Genomic DNA, 19,096 nt, shown 5'->3' with positions numbered 1-19,096 from the left:
CCGAAATAAAAAAGAATCGCGCATAAATTAATTCGCCGAGTCGACCGGGGAGTCCTTTTTCTTCCGCCACATTGAAAGAGCGGACACGTTAACTGGTGGAACCGAAAGAAGGGTAGCTGACGCCCAAAACCAGCTAACGGTAGTGGTGGTGCTGGTATGTTGAATGTCGAAAACGCGGTTCAGGTCGAAGTGGAAAGGGGCGGTAGAGGGCGAGTTCGGTGGGTTGGCGGCAAGCCATAAACCTTTCCCCGCGTAATCTGGATAGCTTTATAGATTTCTAATAAAATAACGCATTAAATCAGGCGCGACTCGACTGATTGGGCCACCGAACGAAATCGGGTCTACGCTCGTGACGTGCACGTATTGCAATCGAATAGACATTTATTATCCCGTCCAACGACGACTAAATATTGGATGATCTTCCGCACGAATAGAAAGCACACATAAGTGCTCGGTGGAGACAAAAATGGAGCGTTTTCTGAATGGTAGCAAATATATCCAATACAAATTGTTTGAATTTTGTTCAATATATCGACAACCCGATATTTACTGTCTCCGATGAGCTAAATACAAAATGAGTTGAAGAAGATTTCTGTGACATTCCTAATCCAAAGATTTTCAGCTGTCTCTTATTTTTTCAAATTTACATTTACTCGATGAAAATTAAAATACTGATACATGCAGTTTAGATATATACATTATTGTGTATTTTTATGTATATTAATAGAAGCGTAAATAATATTATCAAACGTAGAGAAAGAGAGAGAGAACGAGAGAGAAAGAGAGCTTGAAAACTGTTGTATATATTTTACACTTGAATATAATAAAAATATACACAAAGTAATAAAGAATAACAGCAAATTGTTTTAATATAGAATTCAATTTATTCTTCTCTTTGTTCTCTCTTGTGTAACATTTTATTGAATCGCAGTGAGCCAGGAAAAATTTACATTTGCTGCATAGGTAAACATACGCGATATTTATACATGTGTATGGTTCAATATTATTGAAGTATATTTATACTTTCCCGTTATTATAAACACTATAAACCTTTTTCATCCGTATACACACATATACATATCATCAATTTTCAAACAGAATTTATCTAAAAATGTCTTTCATCAATGGTATTTAATGCTTTATTAATTATCGATTATATTATCAAAAACATTCATCAAATCAATATTTTTTAACCATTATTAGCATCAGCAAAATTTAGATCATTTGCATAAAATGTCGACAAAGATAATTTGTAATTTTATAAGAAAAATTTGAAGCTAAATCTCTCCCTTTTTTTCTCATTAATACAAACAAAAAGTATATAAAAGGAAGTAAAAAAAAATAGAAACATTTAGATAGCATTACTCTCTGACATTAACATATATGTATAATATCGTACTTATTTTAATAATTTTTGTATCTTGAAATTAAAAAAAAATTCATTTCCTTCTATCTTAACTTAAAAATAATCCTAGTATTTCGCGTGCAGCGACATCAATCAATAATTATTTTCCCCAAACACCCCTAATTTGGAATTCTTCTTGAAACTTAAAAATGATTCTTATACAATATTATATTAAATAAGAAGCTTTATCTCGCTTTTTTATTAAACGTTATTTCTCTTTATACTTATTTCATTATATTTTACCCATCCAAAATCAAGTTCAAAATTCTTCTATTTAAGAAGTTGATGTCCTTTAACGATCTTTTGATGATCACCAATGTAATATTTTTGTAAAAAAAAAACTTAACCGAAACAATATCTATCTTAATGAAGCCTATTATTAAATACTTTTTACTCTTCTCATTTTTTTGTTTAAATTGAAAAAGTTTAGAATAAAGATTATAGTATGTGTAAGAGAGAACTTTTTTTAAAGCAATTTTTAAATTGCTTTTTGTAGTAAGTTTCAATCTAACTATAAAATTAATAAATAAGTTAGAGAATATTTTTGTATATTTGTAGCATCACAATAAAGCAAAAAAAAATTAATTTATCCATTCTTTCATACTTTTATACGCAATGTTAGAATTGTTGCAAAACAAGATTGTAAAAATTGTTTATAAAATTCAAAATTTAGAACAATTTATCGTCCAACTAAACAGAGTTTTTTTATCATGTGTAAATACACTTTATAAGGCAAAATGCGCATGCGAATAGATAAAATAAATTCCTATATCAAGTTTCGGATAATTGTATTCAAAGCCGCAGAGCACAGTTGCATTCCATGTAAGAACTATAAGAAAATGATCTGCCGACTACCGTTCTGTTCCATCGTTACATTTAGCTCGAATCTGCACGAGATTTTCAAGAAAATTTTGCATACCCAGTCTTATGCGATATATTATAAAAGTAGGAGATATCGACTTGTTAGAAACATATTGAAATGCACGAGCAATATACACCAGTTATCTATCTTTACTATGACTTGTTCTCATCATTTATAAATGTAGCATATTGCGCACTTAATTTATATTTATATTAAAAAGCAACTATGCAGCAAAATTAAGTATACCGAAGTTTGTCATGCATGTTTAGCCAATTATTGATATAATTTCACAGAGTACAAAGAATAAACATTATATTTAATAATGAATTTAATTCAAGTCAACTGCAATATCCAGCATTAACCACCGTATTTTAATCAAGACGGAAATGTCGATAGTCTTCATCGTGCGCAATTTCAGAAAGACGTAAAGACTAAGTTTGGCGCAAAGTTTCTGCTCTTACACCTATGTCTAAAGCAAATACGATAGCTGAGAAAGCTGCTATCAAGTTTAATAAGAAGAGCCTGTGAGACATGGACACTATGTGATACCATATATTTGATACTCTGGGTCTGCTTCTTTTAATATCCGTGAGAATTTTCTCTAACGCAGAAATAATACGATGACCTTTCGATAACCGTTCCAACTTCCTCGGCTATAATAATTTTTACACAATTATTTTCGCAGAAACTTCGTATACTTTTCATAATCATAACCGTCCATATGGCACTGTGTCAATATTATTTTCTTTTACACAAAATATTTCAAATTTTAGTAAATAATTGATTTTACTTTATAATCTGTTCAATGCATAATACGATCTACATTTTTATATATTCTGAGACACACACACACACACACGCGCGCGCGCGTACTGTTTTTTAATGTTAAATATACTGCAATAATCCATTTGTCAACGTCGAAAAAAATTCCAGATTCAGTATGCTTTCCTGCTCGATCTAGCACAATTTCAGTTGACGTAACTTCAAAGCTGCCTAATCCTCTTAACGAAGCCATATCGGAGGACAAGACATTGCGTTCCCTTGTATCTACCATCTTAAACCTTCATTATTTTGGCTCAACTCAAAGCTAACTCGAAGGAAAGAGATTCCAAGTTCACGCGTTGCGACCCTCGCTTGTATTCGGTTAGATGCAAACTTTCTCAAACTGTAGCCAATTCGTTGTTAACTCATCGTAGTAATTTACTTTAATTGCACAGGAAAGTAACAATCGCTCCGCATTTGAACCTTTAACTATCTATCACTTGCCTGTTTATTGCGTTTTTATGATCCAATTACAATATAAATACGGTTGAAAATATTTCAAAATTATTATTTCATATTTTACAAAACACATATATGAATAATTTATCACAAGATATATCATCGCTAATATTGTAGTAAAAACAACAAATTTAATCTCCTCGCAACGTCAAATAATTTCATAAATAATATCGTAAATAATTTAAAATTTAATTATATTTACGAGAAACTAAATTATGAAAATTACATTTTCTCTCACGTTTAACCTACCCCCCTTTTGTTTATTGCTGACGCTAAGCAGTTCGTCTCTATTCACAGTAGTGATTCACATTGAATCGTCTACGAGAAGAACAGGATGTGTCGAATAAGAACTTAATTTTGCAATAACCGTATTGCGGTAGATAATTGAATTAGCTATATATATATAGAGCTCCAAATTTACTCTCATTCCATTCTATGAAACAAGAAGAGTTGCATAATTTATAATAATGGCAAACATTTCGTTCATTGCCATATAAAGTAAAAGATATATCTACGAGTAAGTTTAAATAATTCATACATACAAAAGAAAAATAGAATCAAAAAAGATGACGAAAAAATATGAGAAAAATAAAGATTCATTCTTATATTTCAATATGTAAATGAGGATAAATTAATAGTCATGAATGTTTAAATATTAATTATTCGATAGCGCGAATAGAATAGTGATAAAAAGATTTCACACCTACAAAATACTTTCAAGATAATAAAGATATCAAAAAATTCATAATAATCTATATCTGTTACAGATATTTAATATATGTAAGACAATTAAGTAACGCAAATATTAAATCAAATATCTCTAAATTCTGAAAATTACAAGGATATAAATAGCTTTTAATACAAATGTATATGTAATATATGATATGTAATATGTGATTGTAATATAATTCTTTCTCGTATAAGCTATTCGATAAATTATAAATAATTATCAGATGATATAATCTTCATTGTTAGAAATTCATGAGAATTTATAATTATGAGTGGTATATTCTTACAGTCTCGAATCGCTTGATGGGATAAGCTTATTATCGTGATCAGTAGATGCCATGTAGTTTATCGATTGGAGAAAATACTCGGGCATTTATCATTCAGCCGGAAGTTTTACTCGACCCGTGAAGAAAGGCTACAAGCCGCCATCATCGTTGCTCGCGCCACGAGGTTTTATTATCATGTTTTTACTCTATACTTCTATCTATGGACGGCCATCATACTTAATACCTTTCTCTGTAAATTCTATAGAAAAATTAAAAAAAATAAATATATAAAAAAATAAATATAAAAGTTAAAATTAAAAAAAAATATATATATATTTATTTATTCATGTATATGGATACTTTACATTTACACATCGTACTTTACACATCGTACTGATTTCAAATATGTACTTAAAATTATATAATATGAAACTGGATATGTCACTATTTTGAATTTCAAATAATTTATCTTATTTTATTTTTCTTAAGAAACAAAATTCTTATATAACCGAGAAAGATTCTCTGCATTTTTATAATAGTATAATAATTTGATATTATATTTTACTTTTATTTCGAGTATTATGAAAAGTTTCACAATCTTTCGATAAATTTTTCTCGATATGTTATTTCATCGCGATATATTGATCTGAAAATATCGACACTGCGTAATTGTGTATTACGATAATTGACAGCGCTCTCGATATCATTGTTGGCGAACAGATTACGCTTTCGAATTGAAAATTACATACATTATATACGTATCATGCATCGTTGCAAGGAAAAGACATAAATTACCGATACCTGGCGATTCGCCCGAACGAATTCGGCTCCGGCAAACTTTGCAAAATAGCGCCGGCGTAATCAGTGGCGCGTTATCAGCCCTCACCTACAAACGCTCGATGTTGCCTTTTGTGCGGGCACTGAGAGAAAGAGAGAGAGGGGACAGTCGGGGAGCAATAAATATGTTATTAAAATTACCATAACCTCGCACACACCGGCAGGGTAAAACGGCGCATTTTGCAGTTAATTTTCCGGTTATCTAGGTAATAATCTCGCTTACGGCAGGGCCGGTTAACCCTTTGGTTATAGGGGTGAATATCACGTAAGGGGAATGAATGTGATAGGGGCGGAAGGTAAATCGGGAGCAGGGGTGAAAAGAGGCTCGATAATGGCCAGTGCTGATGCCGCGTGTTACGTATCTCGGGGACATTAATAAGCGGTTTACAGCGACGAAAGTAGGAACGGCGTGAAGGAGTTCAATCGTGGACATTTCTACAACGAGAACAGCACGGTTTCGTTCGTCGCGATCTCAAAATCGAAGGGAGCTTCGCCTTGTGGGACTCTCGAGGGCTATTGGGTGGCGTCAGTGCCAACCCGACTTTGTCTCGGACTCTGTCCGCCTCCACCCTACGGCCATCGATCCGACCTATCCCATCGACAATTAGCTAGCTCCGGTATTGAGTGCACTTAGTAAGAATTAAGTAAACTACTTCCTCTTGTCGTTTCCAAATCGATGAACGAAATGATTTTTATGAGATCTGCTCTCTTACTGCTTAATATTTTTAAGCAAGTTTTAAATATGAAAATAAAAAAAAAATATTATAAATAAGGAATCTTTGCTAATTACAAGTTTATACAGCATTACTGCAAATATCGTAGATACTTAGATCGCGCTTTCCACAATCAATCGGAGGTAAGATTAGCATGTCTGCCATTAAAGATATATTAAGAGAAAATATATTTTAAGATATAAAGCGTTAGTTTGTTTCTTTCTCGAATAAATAAAGTTTACTCGCTACATTACTTAAAGTCAACAAAAGTTATGTAAACAATCGTGCTACTTGATTGACTGGCATTACGCTAAAACGCTGGTCTTTAATGCTTTATAAACACTTTTAACCCTGTTGATAGTGTAAACTTTAACCAGTCAGCCAGTTAGTTATATGCAGAATGCTTTTCGCAAAACCATACTATTTAAATGCGAAGACGAATCGACGATAAAACAGGCAAAGTAACAATCAAAGTGTTAAATTGAATATGATATTTAAGCTCGATAATGTAACGAAATTTTTAACTTGCACCGAAATTTGATAATATAATCAATAAATATAATGTCATCCTGCTGAGATTAGCTCTTTGCTATTCATAATCGAAGAGAGAAGAGAGTAGCTTCTTATCAAAAATATTTCAACCTAGCGGAGAAAGAGCCGTGAGAGGGTTATAAATTCATAACTTACATCTCTCGCGGGATTCATTATATGGCGAGAAGATAACAACCCCCGCTAGCGTAGAAAACTGCACTATACTACTCTCTCTCTCTCTCTCTCTCTCTCTCTCTCTCTCTCTCTCTCTCTCTCTCTCTCTCTCTCTCTCTCTCTCTCTCTTGCTGCTTTAACTAGAAATATTTCTGATAAAGGCTTTTCCCCTTGTAGCATGTTTCGAAATAGCGTACGGCTAAAACTATATAAAAGCAAAATATTAAACTTGTGTGGCTTTATCTATGATACATCTACAAAATATAATTTAAGAAGTATATAGTTGAAAAGGTGTTGAAACTTTGTACTTTCGTAATTTTTCGTACAAAAACATGATACTTCATAATTTACGCGATATAATCTTACATTCGATTAATATTTAGAATCGACACGTTCGAATCTGACGCGATCTTCTGCTCGTAAATCTCTCGAAATATCAATCTATCGTCGTAAAATTGTGTTTGTCGCGCGCTTTATAAATGTTTTATTCTTGATGTTTCTATTCCTTGTAAACAGATAAGTTGTTATTCGCTTGATACAGAAATCGATAAGCGGTGTCCGAGAATAACGATCAAATGCTGATGAACTATAGTATTCTGCAGCGATTATTTGTAGGTAGATTGATGAATCTGTTCCCCCGAACGCTCACGGTTCCTCTCTTCGCTCGCTCGAAGATGATGTTCTTCAATCTTCGTTGCCCGAGCGATAAGGACCCAGATCCTATAGTACAAAGATTTTCATGCTGACGCGCCATTCCTAGCGCCTAATTAATGAGTTTGAATTTTTCCGGCGGCTAATGGAAAGACTGCCTGCGCAGCACATAGTCAAAGGAACCGGCGCGGTATGAAAGATGAAAAAGCGGCATCGAGGAATGGAGGTTAATACGCGAAAGTTTCGCGGCTTAAGGATATGAAACTGATGAGGTCGTGACACGATTTCGTCAATTCACGATCCTCGTCTCTCCTAGCTATTCCCTAGCTTATCGAAAATTTCTTGTACAAAATAAGAATGGAGGTGGGACGCTTGAATGATCATCGAGAGAAACGTCGTAGGCTTCGGCTGATGGAGATAAAGATTGCTCAGTCTTTCCGACACGCATGTTCGAAATATAGAAGGCTGTACGAAAGATTCTCATCGGAGACGCAAAAGATAATGCTCTATCGATAGGATCGTATTTTCAGATTTATTCTGAAAATTACGCGTAACGTTAAAAATGTTACGTGCAATATTAACAACATATAATTTCTACAAAATTTTCTTTGAAATCTATTATAAAATTCTACGTAATCTCATTTATCACATTATTAATATAATTGCAAACTAAAAAATATTTAATTAGAAAGATTTACAATACATATACGCATAGTAGTAGAATTATGAAGAATTAAAGGCTACGTAATTCTTTATATACATAATGCTCCATAAAATCCAAAAATATTTTTTATATAAAATTTATATTAGAAATGCAAAAATTTCATATAAAATTATATCAATATTGAACACTTTTTTTACGACAATTAAATTTGTATTACATCTAGAGAAAAAATATAGACCAAAAAGAAAGTAAATCTTGCGATGAAAAGAAGTTTTTCATTTCGATATCTAATTTATCTATTAATTGTAAGACAATTGAAAAAAATATTTACAGAGAAAAATTTTTATAATGTGTATGATGATATTATCAAATATATATTTGAATTTTTCCATATATATATATATATAAGGGAATAATATGTATAAAAAGAAAATAGCACAGACACAAAAGGAAAACGGTCCATTAGATAAGAAAGAAAATAAACGAACAGGAGATAAATAAAGATTCAGGAGAAAGATACGAACAAAATGTGAAAGGTGAGGAGACCGGTTTAAGACTTGTTGAAATGCATCGAGCATTCTGACAAAAGTGCACGTTTTACGAACCGAATATGTTCAGCAGCCATCGCAAATCTACAATTGTTAAATAAATACTGCACGAACGCAGTCGCATCTTAATTATGAAAATTGGACTGCCGACCAGTAGCTTTTATCAATCTCGGAACTTACTTTACGAGATAAAAGGAATTGCCATTGGGAATTTTACAAGCTCCACTATACACTTGTCTTAAAATTAAAGAGAATAGAATCCAGAAACTTGTTAAACGTTTCGATCACCCCTTAACTTATTTAAAAAAGAATTAAATAATTAATAAAATTTCTTCGCGTAATGGAATGAAATCACAGTAAATTGTCAATGATTTATATAATTATAAGTTAAAAATTTAATTAGAGTTATACGACACACACACACACGCACAATATATATTATTAGTTTATTATAAGATATTAAACTTTGAAGATCATTTAACTAAAATAAGTTATATCGCTTTTAAACGGAAAAAGTGCATAATATAATTCTATGAATTTCTTTGATCGGATTATTGTAGAGAAATCTAACTTTAAAAAAATAAGCACTTTTCCGTTAGTATAATCGTAACAAAGATATCGCTTGTATAAACGCAGAGACAAGATTTCGAAATTGATGGAACGAACAACAAGCCTGCAATCTTTCTGCGGATTACGTTCCTAGTGCGCAATTTGAAACATCGACACACCCCACCCTTCCATTCTCGCGTCTATCACGCCCGACCTAGTCGACGGCAATAAATCTAAACTTACGGTGTATCCTTGGATGCAAATTCCCTTACAGCTGTGTGGAAATTTCACAATGCAATCGCCGTTTCTTTTCTCGCGCTGCACTTTTCACATTGTATATATGGTATATATTTCTAAAAAAAATATAAATTATCTCATAATCAATGTATTAATTATTTATGATGTTATAAAAATAATCTCACGATTGATGTCAAGAATATATAACGGCATAAAATTGTATAGAATTACAACTTTAAAATTGATAGAATGAACGAGACAATTTGTGCGAGATTCGTCACGCTGAATACACGTCTAGCGCACAATTTGAATCATCACCTCCTGCCTTTCACCCGCCTACGCAAAACCTTTTCTATCCACACGTCCATCGCTTTCGACTGGCTCGATGGCGATAAATCCAGACTTACTCTTTATCCTATCGAGGCTTTGCCCGCCAGGGTGCGAGCCTCTGGCATTGTCGCGGCTATATCACCGGCCAAAAAGGACGCCAATGGCGGAGGAGGGACGGGGGTGTCGCGCGACAGGACTCGACGGAGCCTGAATTAAATTCTGAGATTTATCGCGTCAATAACCGTACATTAATTTATGATTTTTTGTGGCGAAGAACGCCGTAAATCCACGCCGTGCAAGCGAGCGTGCACGGCGCACGCCACCGTCGCGACAATTGTTTCGCTCTACGTGGCGATCCGAACAGAGGAATGGGTGGTATAAAAGAGAAACGCCACAGGCGAAGAGGGCAAACACGCTACATATAGAAACACACAACAGCTGGAAAACTATATCGATAGAACTGGCGCGGGGGTGGATTCGCGGTGCGAGCGACACAGCCAAGTGGGCAGTAGTAGGAATCAACGGCGTGTTCCACATCTAACTTATATTGACCACTCAACATTCCGCGCTCGTAAACTACGACATTCGCCGATCATTCGGACGCAAAAGCAATCGAAAACGGTAGATCGCGGTTCCGAAAAGGCTTTTGAAGTTGTATACCATGGAAGAAAGTATCGTCGATTAAAATTATCCATTCATATCTAATACTTGGAAAATGTGGAAATGTGCTACTAAAAGATTAAAACTGTACTTAAATTATATGTTGAACTGCGCGTTCAAAGCGCGCTTCGCCAGCTTACGATATATTTCCAATAAAGATTAATCGACTGGATCGACATTGTGCGAAATTTACCTTTTATCTGTTTCATTTCACGATCTGTCTTGATGGCAAAGAAATATCGTCAAATTTGAAAAATAATTTAATTACTACTCCATACATATGTTTTGCGCCAACTACTGTCATCGTACATTAATTTATTCTTTATCTTTACTCATTAGTGGGAGGTGTACATATAGTATGAATTTCTTCACACATTTTTCGCTTTCGCTTAGATACGTCCTTTGATCGATTAATCGTTTTAATTACGGACGAAACCGCGACAGGTGTGCATTCAAATTGATGCACAGAGTGGAAGTACCGACCGACTGCAGCCTGAAACGCGCGTAATTCCGCCTGCCTTCTCTTTTATTCCCTTTTACGTCCTATCCTTTTGACAACCCTTCTTTGAAACGTCCTCTTCTCAAACGAGGTCGTTCTTTTGCTTTTTTTTTTTTCATCGCCCATTCTTCGCTTTCCGTCCATGTATATCACGGCAAACATCGTTCGCTAGACTTTTTAAACATAACACATTAAATTGCGGTTCCATGCATTATAACATTAAAGTGATTTATCTTCGTGAAATTAAACGTTTTAGTTTAGTAGGCAAATTAGACAACAAAAGAAAAAGATGGAAAATTTATATTTTAGCTCTAATAATATTTATTTTTTTCTAACCTAATGTCTATATTGGAATAGAAATTATTTAATTTAATACAATATCTTGATGATTTGCTTTCTTTTTTATTTTTTTTGTTTTAATTATTTAATTAGAAATTATTATATGTTTTGTTATAAATTATAAAATATACTTAGCGTATATTCCATATTGTCTATATTCACTGCTATCGCTTATATTCAATGATTTTTTAATTATTCGCTACTTTTTTGCAATTCATCCGTCACAAGTGAGAAGAGAATAAAAAAGGAAGAGATCAGTATTGTCATCTTTACGCTGACAATTTTTTCTACGGACAATTAATTCCAAAGTGTCATATATCAAAGTTCCGCCTACGTCAATAGTGGTCTACATCAATCACGCGTGTAGTTGATAGTATCATAGATAACGCGTGACTGTAGTCTTTTAAAAATTTTCACTCGGGATCAAAAAAAAGATTCAAGATAGCCGCCGGGATAACAGAAGCGTGGTGAAAATCGTGTGGCGCGGAATTTTATTCGCGGCGCACGCTGTGCCGTTCTATCGATATATTTCCTCGCCTTAAAGCTTTCGCCGAAACAATTGCAGCTTCCAGGGGATGGAGGGGAAGGAAAAGCATGTCGCGCGTTCCAGTATTCCTAATTTTGTCCGCCGGGCGCTACTGGAATCTTAATTATGAGAAAGAATTCGTCGGGGGTGGTCCGGCAATCCGGTCCCAATTCGCCCGACAATGTCGCTCGTACTTTTCCAGGGAATATGAGCGTTTCGAAATTCAACTGCGCTTGAAATAAATTGAGGTCTTTTGCTACGAGCCCCGTAATATTGCAATAATGACAGCATAGACAGGAGTGAATATTCTCGGTCTAGAAATTACTAAATATCGTTACATTCGTTAAGCGTGCATTATTTTAATGTTCATTATTTCCTAACAAAAAGAGAGGAAAAAAAGATGATTAGATACATCATATATATATATATATATATACATATCTTTATATACGTATCATTAGATACATATATACATAACAATTTAAATTACATAAAAATAACGCTAAAATATCAAATAAAGATTGAAATGTAAGAGGATTCTTAATTGGATAATTTTTAATATAGCAAGAACAAAATAGATAAATTTATCTATCATACGATTATATTGTAATTGAATCATGTTCTCATAAACAGACATTACCTATATTTATATTTTATTTTATCTTACGAGATATAATATTTATGTTACAGAGATTGCAGAGTCGTCAGAGATCCCCAAACTTTAAAATCCAAGGGATATGGGTTCGTTTCGTTCGTCAAAAAAGCGGTAAGCACACTAATCTAATGATATCTTTTTGTAGCGGAATTACCGTAGCTGAGATAATAAACAGATTGTTTCACATGAGCCTTAGCTACGGTATTTATATTTTGCAAGACCAAATTATATTTAATTATGCACACACAATTATTCATTAAAACTATTTATTTCTCTATTGAAAAAGTTTAATAGGATGAGTTCATTATCCAAGCATGTGTGTATGTATAATATATATCAATTGAGATATATATATATATATATATATATATATATATATATATATAAACCTTAATTATCAAAAATATACTGAATTATTAAATTATTCTGGATTAACTTGGACATCTTATAGATCTTACAAGAAAACTTGATACATTATATTCTCTTGCGATATTTCGTTTTACCAGAATATGGTTGTTTTCAAGAAATTCTGAAAAGTTCATTTTAGAGAAAGTCGCAGCATGCAAAGTGCATTGATTAAAGAAACAACATCCGTAACTCCATATCTAAAAGATTACGGTCAAAAATAAAATGACAAATTATTCGGGTACTTGTGAGAAGAAAAGATAAGAGAGTTCTCGACGGACATTTTATGTAAATCAGACTTACGGTGGCATATAACGGTCAGGTAGATAATTCGAACAGCATTTTAATTATCACATTTAACTCCGACTATTTCGAAAGTCGGAAAGAAGGCGAATATTTTTTAACGACTGCGACCGCGACTACGAAATCACACCCGTCACTTCCGCGGTACGTCAAACTTGTGCGATGCTATCCTCCCGGTTTGCGCTGATCAAATAAGTGGGAGGGTCTTGACCGTCACGGTTTACAACATCATTTTTCAAAGCTAAATTGAGAGTGGCCGGAGTTTTATTATGACCCGCCAAAATCCGCGACGTAAATCACAGCGAAGTTAGATGTACGGCTGAGTAAAAGAAGGCTTTCCTCCGTTTATGGTGGGGTTATTCGTCGAGACGCCTGCCCCGAAGGTAGACCCTCTCTCGTTTCCCCTCTGTTTTAATGCCCTATCGATCTGGACCACCGCCGGCACCTGCCTCGCACCCGCGGTATTACTATTGCCGAAGTATAAATTTCCCGAGTGTCTCCGTTAACCTCGAGGAACACGTGAAAATTTCGCCCTCTTCCCTTCCCGCCACTATCGTCATCCCCATCCCCCACTCCCTTCGCATTCACCGACCAGACCCACCCATCGCCACTATATCCTTCGACCGCCGGATACACGTACCTAAATCGTGAGCTCTGATCGCCCAGCATCCAACATTCTGGCTGTTTTAAGATGCACGAGGAAATACGAATTCTCAGGATTCTCGTTTTTCTTCGGGGACGGTCTTGAGTTTCAAATGCTGCATTTAATAAATACCGAACTTTATAATGTCCCGGGTCCCCCGGTCAGATTCCTGTATGTTTCGTGTATCTGTATACGATGTGTTTATCCAAGCGTAATAATGCGTTACTATTGGCAACAGTTTTCTCAATATCGTTTCACAAATAGATACGTTATTTTCTCGATTTTGTTAAAGAAAAATATTTATTTTCTTTATTTTGCGAATCGATTTTAATGATTCGTATTTTCGTCTTCCGCTAAGATAACAGTAAATTGAGATTTGTAATTTTCAAGAGAAATATATGCTTAAGTGAAATATTATGTCAAAAACGCATACATGATACAACGTCGATGTCTACTCAAATGCGTAGGCGGATCTATTATATAGTTCAAGAAAGAGTATGAGAGAGACAGTTTTGCCCCTGTTACTAGTTTGTGTAATGGTCAATATACTTACACTGTGTAAATTTTCAGGTCGCTCTAGTTACTGTCAACTTTTATTACTTTACCATTTGATCGATAAATCGCACGATATTATGACTCACGATCTTAAGCACACAAAAACCCACTATCGTACGTATGGATTTATGTATTCTTGGATAAATAAACAAAAGCAATTAGAGCGTCATTACAACGCATTGATTAGCATCTTCATGTGTGTTATTTTATTTACGCTTGCAGTCAAAATATCGGATGCATAACGACCACGTTGAACGAAACATTCCATTAAACCAACCATTTACATGGTTGTATATGCGTACAATCGTGTAAATAAATAGTTTTTATTTTCCGACGCAAAAGAAATGTGATACATGGCAAATCGTTGTTTTAAAAATAGAATTTTTAAAACAACGTCATATTTTTATTTGGTCATGGAGTTATATAGCTTTTATGAAAAATTCTAAAATGTGAAAAGTTACCTAGATTGTACTCGTAAACTAAATAAATAATTTTGAATGTTATTGCTTGTAGTAACGTGCAAAGAAATACTGCTTGTAGCTTTAATCTATTTATTCTTTCGAATATCAATATCAAATCAATTAATCGTACAATTTATATCTCGCAATGGTTTCAAAATTTATTATACAAATTTAAAAAATACTTCATATATAGTTGCTACAAAGCAAGATATATATATATATAAAATATTTATCTTACGTAGCTTTGCATTTAAAAATATTAACTAGTCTAATTTATATATATCGCAATTTAATAATGATGCTATTTTTAGCCAATGATATATACTGAAATTTCAGAAATGATAAAATTCAGTTTAACAGTAATAGTATAAAAAGATGTAAGATTAAAGTCGATTGCAATTGTGGACTTGCTACATCGGACTTGTTTGATAAGGAAAGAAGTTTCGTTAAGGCCACGTAATCCGACGGCGCGTAATGCATGTATCAGTGTATGACTTAATAATGCGTGTAAAACAGCTGGGTGTCAGTGCGCCGCGCTCCCGTCTGTCTATAGCATCGCCGGCCGCGAAAGAAATTCGATTTGACGGGTGCTTGGACAGTTCGAAAGCGGAAAGCGCACAAGGGTAGAGACGGTAGCGGCTAGTCGGTGGTAGTACTTCTGGTATCACGTAAACGCCCTGGTCACGCCGGATGGAAGGGGGCAAGCGGCGGTGGTTTTCAGGGGTTGCGGGTCGGAGAGACGTCAGGGATATCGACCGAAGTTTAGAATCGGCTTAGAACGGGGCATTCGGTCGCCTAGCTCTATCTAGGCTAACCGCGCGAATGCGCCGCATCACATATCTATTGTAGAATGGAAATTTGAATCGGAAATATTTTATCCAGCGGGGGAAAACGCGCGAATGGCCGCGGGAAATAAGGACGGTGCCAAAAAGGGAGAAAGAGAGAACGAAAGAGAAAAGCGCAGAGAACCACTGGCTCAAGTGTAGCCGTGGAAGAAAGTAACGGCTGGAAATGAGGCAAAGGCGAAGACGAGGACACCCCAAATGGCGCAAACGGTTAGGTAGAGTTGAGAGCGGCAACAAGCTAGAGAGAGATGGCTGCCGTGGAAGCTGGAAAGGCGCAGGGGAGAAGACTAGAGGGAGGAAGAGATATGTATCCCTCCTCCGTCTCTCACTATGTACGTACACACGGAGAGCTTTTCGAACGGTAAACTTTTTCGGGGAGTTTCTCGCGTCGAGCAAAATTTTTAGGTCTCCATCCTCTCCGTGCCGTCCGCATACCATCGTCACGATGTCGCCGCGAACGATGCAACCGATGACATCTGTCATATCGTATATATTTCCTTTACATGAGCGCCGCGCGTTCTAACTATCAGTTCGAATAGTGATTCAACGCGTGTTTTTTTTTTTTTTTTTATTGCGTTACACAAATTTCGATAAAAATATCGCAATAGGATTTGTTTTGTTAGAACGTTTACAGAAATATATAATTCGCGCTGCGCGAAAATCTGTATATATCTATGGCAACGTTCTCTTCTCGCCAAAGGCGATCCCATCCCTTCGCCCAGAAGAGAATCTAACGTCGCGATGGAAAATGTCCCGGATCGCCCGGAGCGGTTGCGCTTCGGAGGTAAAATCCAAATCCGGGGAATCAAGAGTGCAGTCGATCGAATAAATTTCGAAACGTATATTAAGTTGACCTGGATCGAGGGCCACGCTAACGGGATACCGCGGTTGAATCAACAATAAGTCGCGGATAATATTGACGTCAATATACCTGTTGGTTTTATCCGCGGTTTTGCGTGTCAATGCGGCCCTATCCTCCTGCATCTCGCGTGAATGCCGTCGTAGTTCTTACGACACCTCGTAATTGTTGTTATAGACGTTGCGAGAGACAATAAAGGAGCTTTCGCGGAGGAACTGCACGGAACATCGCGTATTTTCATTCAACTTTCAATAAAATTCCTTAGAAGCATTCCGTAATACGTAAATACACGCGTCAACTTCTTACATAATTTTCTCAATTATTACTTATTATTTTAGAATTTACATTAATTTATATGATGCGAATTTTATGCATTTCATCAATTATCTACTTTGTTCCGTTCTACAATATATTACAGATTCTTTTTGTATATTTTAGCGTATATAAAGCAATGTAAGAATTTCATAAAAGTTAACTGCAACTGCGTTTATATGCATTTATATGCATACATTCGATAAAACGGTATTATAAAATAAAATATACGCGGTATACATATAGAAAAATATCTTCCATCTATCCATCTAAATGCTCTTTGCAACAGCTTCTTTGATTGTAAAAATTGGATTAATGAATGATACAATAACATAAAAACCGAATAAAATTGTATAAAATTCAAGGGTAGGTGTTAGGTAAAGCCATGAAAAAAAAATATTCCGTTATAAAACTAAAAAGCAACATTAAACTAAAAAATGGAAGAATATAAGATTGAAAAAAATAAACGCAAAATTTAATGAAATTAGTATTAAAATTTATGCAACTTTCTTATGTTTAGTAATTAACGAAATGGCCCTTTTTTTTTTACTTTTAATGTATAAATTTTGCCTTTATAATTTGTCGTAGAAAATGTTGATTTTCCTTGTTATTGTCTTTTTCAGGAAGCAGAAAGCGCCATCGGTAACATGAACGGCCAATGGCTTGGTGGCAGAAGTATTCGGACAAATTGGGCCACTCGCAAACCTCCCGCACCTAAATCCGAAGGTAAGTACCTTCGTATTCCCGTGACCGAGCGTTTCGTTGCATACAAGAGTGTAGCATAATGCATGATTACTATCGTGATAAATGGTTTCCTTGATACAGAACAGGTGAAAGTATTCAATTGTCGTTACAAACGAACGCAAGCGCAAATCAATGTGTATGGCACACGTTAGGCAATCTTTCATCTAAAACGAGTAGGTTTCACGGTAGGTTTCTTATTTTATCGCCCAATTTTCTGTAATTTTATAGTAGTTAGAGGATGAAAAATACGATACAGCGAGATCTATAATTATTACGAATAGATATTATCAATGAGCAAAATGTAGAAATCGCGAAAACGACTCTACGACTTTGTGAGAATTTCCAACGGTCTTCTCAAAAAAAAAAAAAGAAAAAGAAAGTACGTTAAGTACAAGTTTTCGATGGCAAAAGCTGGAAGTATTAATTTTGACAAGCCTAGCGGGAAGATAGAATAACGTAACGATGCAATTTTAGAAAATAAAATCAAAGGACCGATACATATTTCCAAGTACTCCGTCAAAGCGTTATATTTACGTCGACGGTATGCCCCGTCATGAATATCAAACCGGCGCTGCTAAATTAAATATCGCGTTCGTCGGTCGCGAATGCGGAAATTTCGCCGACGCAACTGGAATTCGATTAGGTCGGCGAAATTCTACCGCGCACAAATGGATGCGCACGGTCGCGTTATTCTGTGGAGTTCGAAAGGTCCGCCTCTTGTGCAACACTCGGTGAGTCGTTCGTTCGTTCGTTCGTTCGAACAGAAAGCTTTCACTGTGCCATTCAGGAAAGCTCGAAACGGCTTTACCACGAGCGGTTACTCTGCAAAGCGGGCTTTACAAAGGCAACGCTAGATGTTCGAGTGTTTGTTAATCGATACCTTGAGATGGACTCAAAAGCTTTTTTTCAATGGACCGAAGGCGGAGGAAGGAAGAACTTCTACTCGCGTCGGACTATCATGTTTCCAGAGTACTGAGATTGATTTCAAAGTCCGGCAAGCGACAGTATGGACCCTGTGAAAATTTCCCGTAGCGCGATGGGGATCGACAAATATTTTCTTCTCTCTCTTTTCGAAAATGCGTTTCTTAGCATTAAGTCGTAAATCCTACTTTGAAACGTACCAAATTTAGATGACCAAATACGACTTTAACAAAAGAGAATTGGAACACTATCGATGAATATATATAATTTATGAAATATTCTGAGATATAGTAATAAGAATATATTTAAACTCTCTAAAAAAAAAAAAAAAATTATAATATTATATATTTTATTAAGCATATAATAATAAATTGAGTTTATTAATAAATAATTATAATAATTTTAATCAAATATCTCCGACAAAATATTTGAATTGCAAAAAGAGATGGACTGTCTTTGCTTACGCAGCATCATTGTGGCCAATGAATGAGTTGAAACGTTCCCTTTCGCGATAGTAATTACTTGTATAATTAGGATGGTTTGAGACAACGGCAAGATGAAAGCCTTGGCCCTCTTAGTAGGGATAGTAAGA

At 35.0% G+C, this 19,096-nt stretch overlaps 1 protein-coding gene across 6 annotated transcripts in view; it reads left to right on the top strand.

Moving 5' to 3' along the window:
* LOC138943585 (nucleolysin TIAR) overlaps positions 1-19,096 on the top strand; it is a 408,695-nt gene that overhangs the window by 340,164 nt on the left and 49,435 nt on the right. For all 6 annotated transcript variants that reach the window (XR_011448501.1, XR_011448502.1, XR_011448504.1 and 3 more), the window contains 2 exons: positions 12,492-12,567; positions 17,463-17,565. Coding sequence is in view for 2 of the 6 variants with exons in the window: in XM_070314544.1 (XP_070170645.1) it covers positions 12,492-12,567; positions 17,463-17,565 (179 nt within the window). In the remaining 4 variants the exon portion in view is untranslated. The remainder of the gene's footprint in view (positions 1-12,491; positions 12,568-17,462; positions 17,566-19,096) is intronic.

The sequence above is a fragment of the Polyergus mexicanus genome, unplaced genomic scaffold (assembly GCF_030449975.1).
Source record: "Polyergus mexicanus isolate NDT 795.1 unplaced genomic scaffold, iyPolMexi1.0 SCAF_27, whole genome shotgun sequence".
Lineage (NCBI taxonomy): Eukaryota > Metazoa > Arthropoda > Insecta > Hymenoptera > Formicidae > Polyergus > Polyergus mexicanus.
Note: the sequence above shows the minus strand (reverse complement) of the source record. Positions and strands in the feature narration are given on the sequence as shown.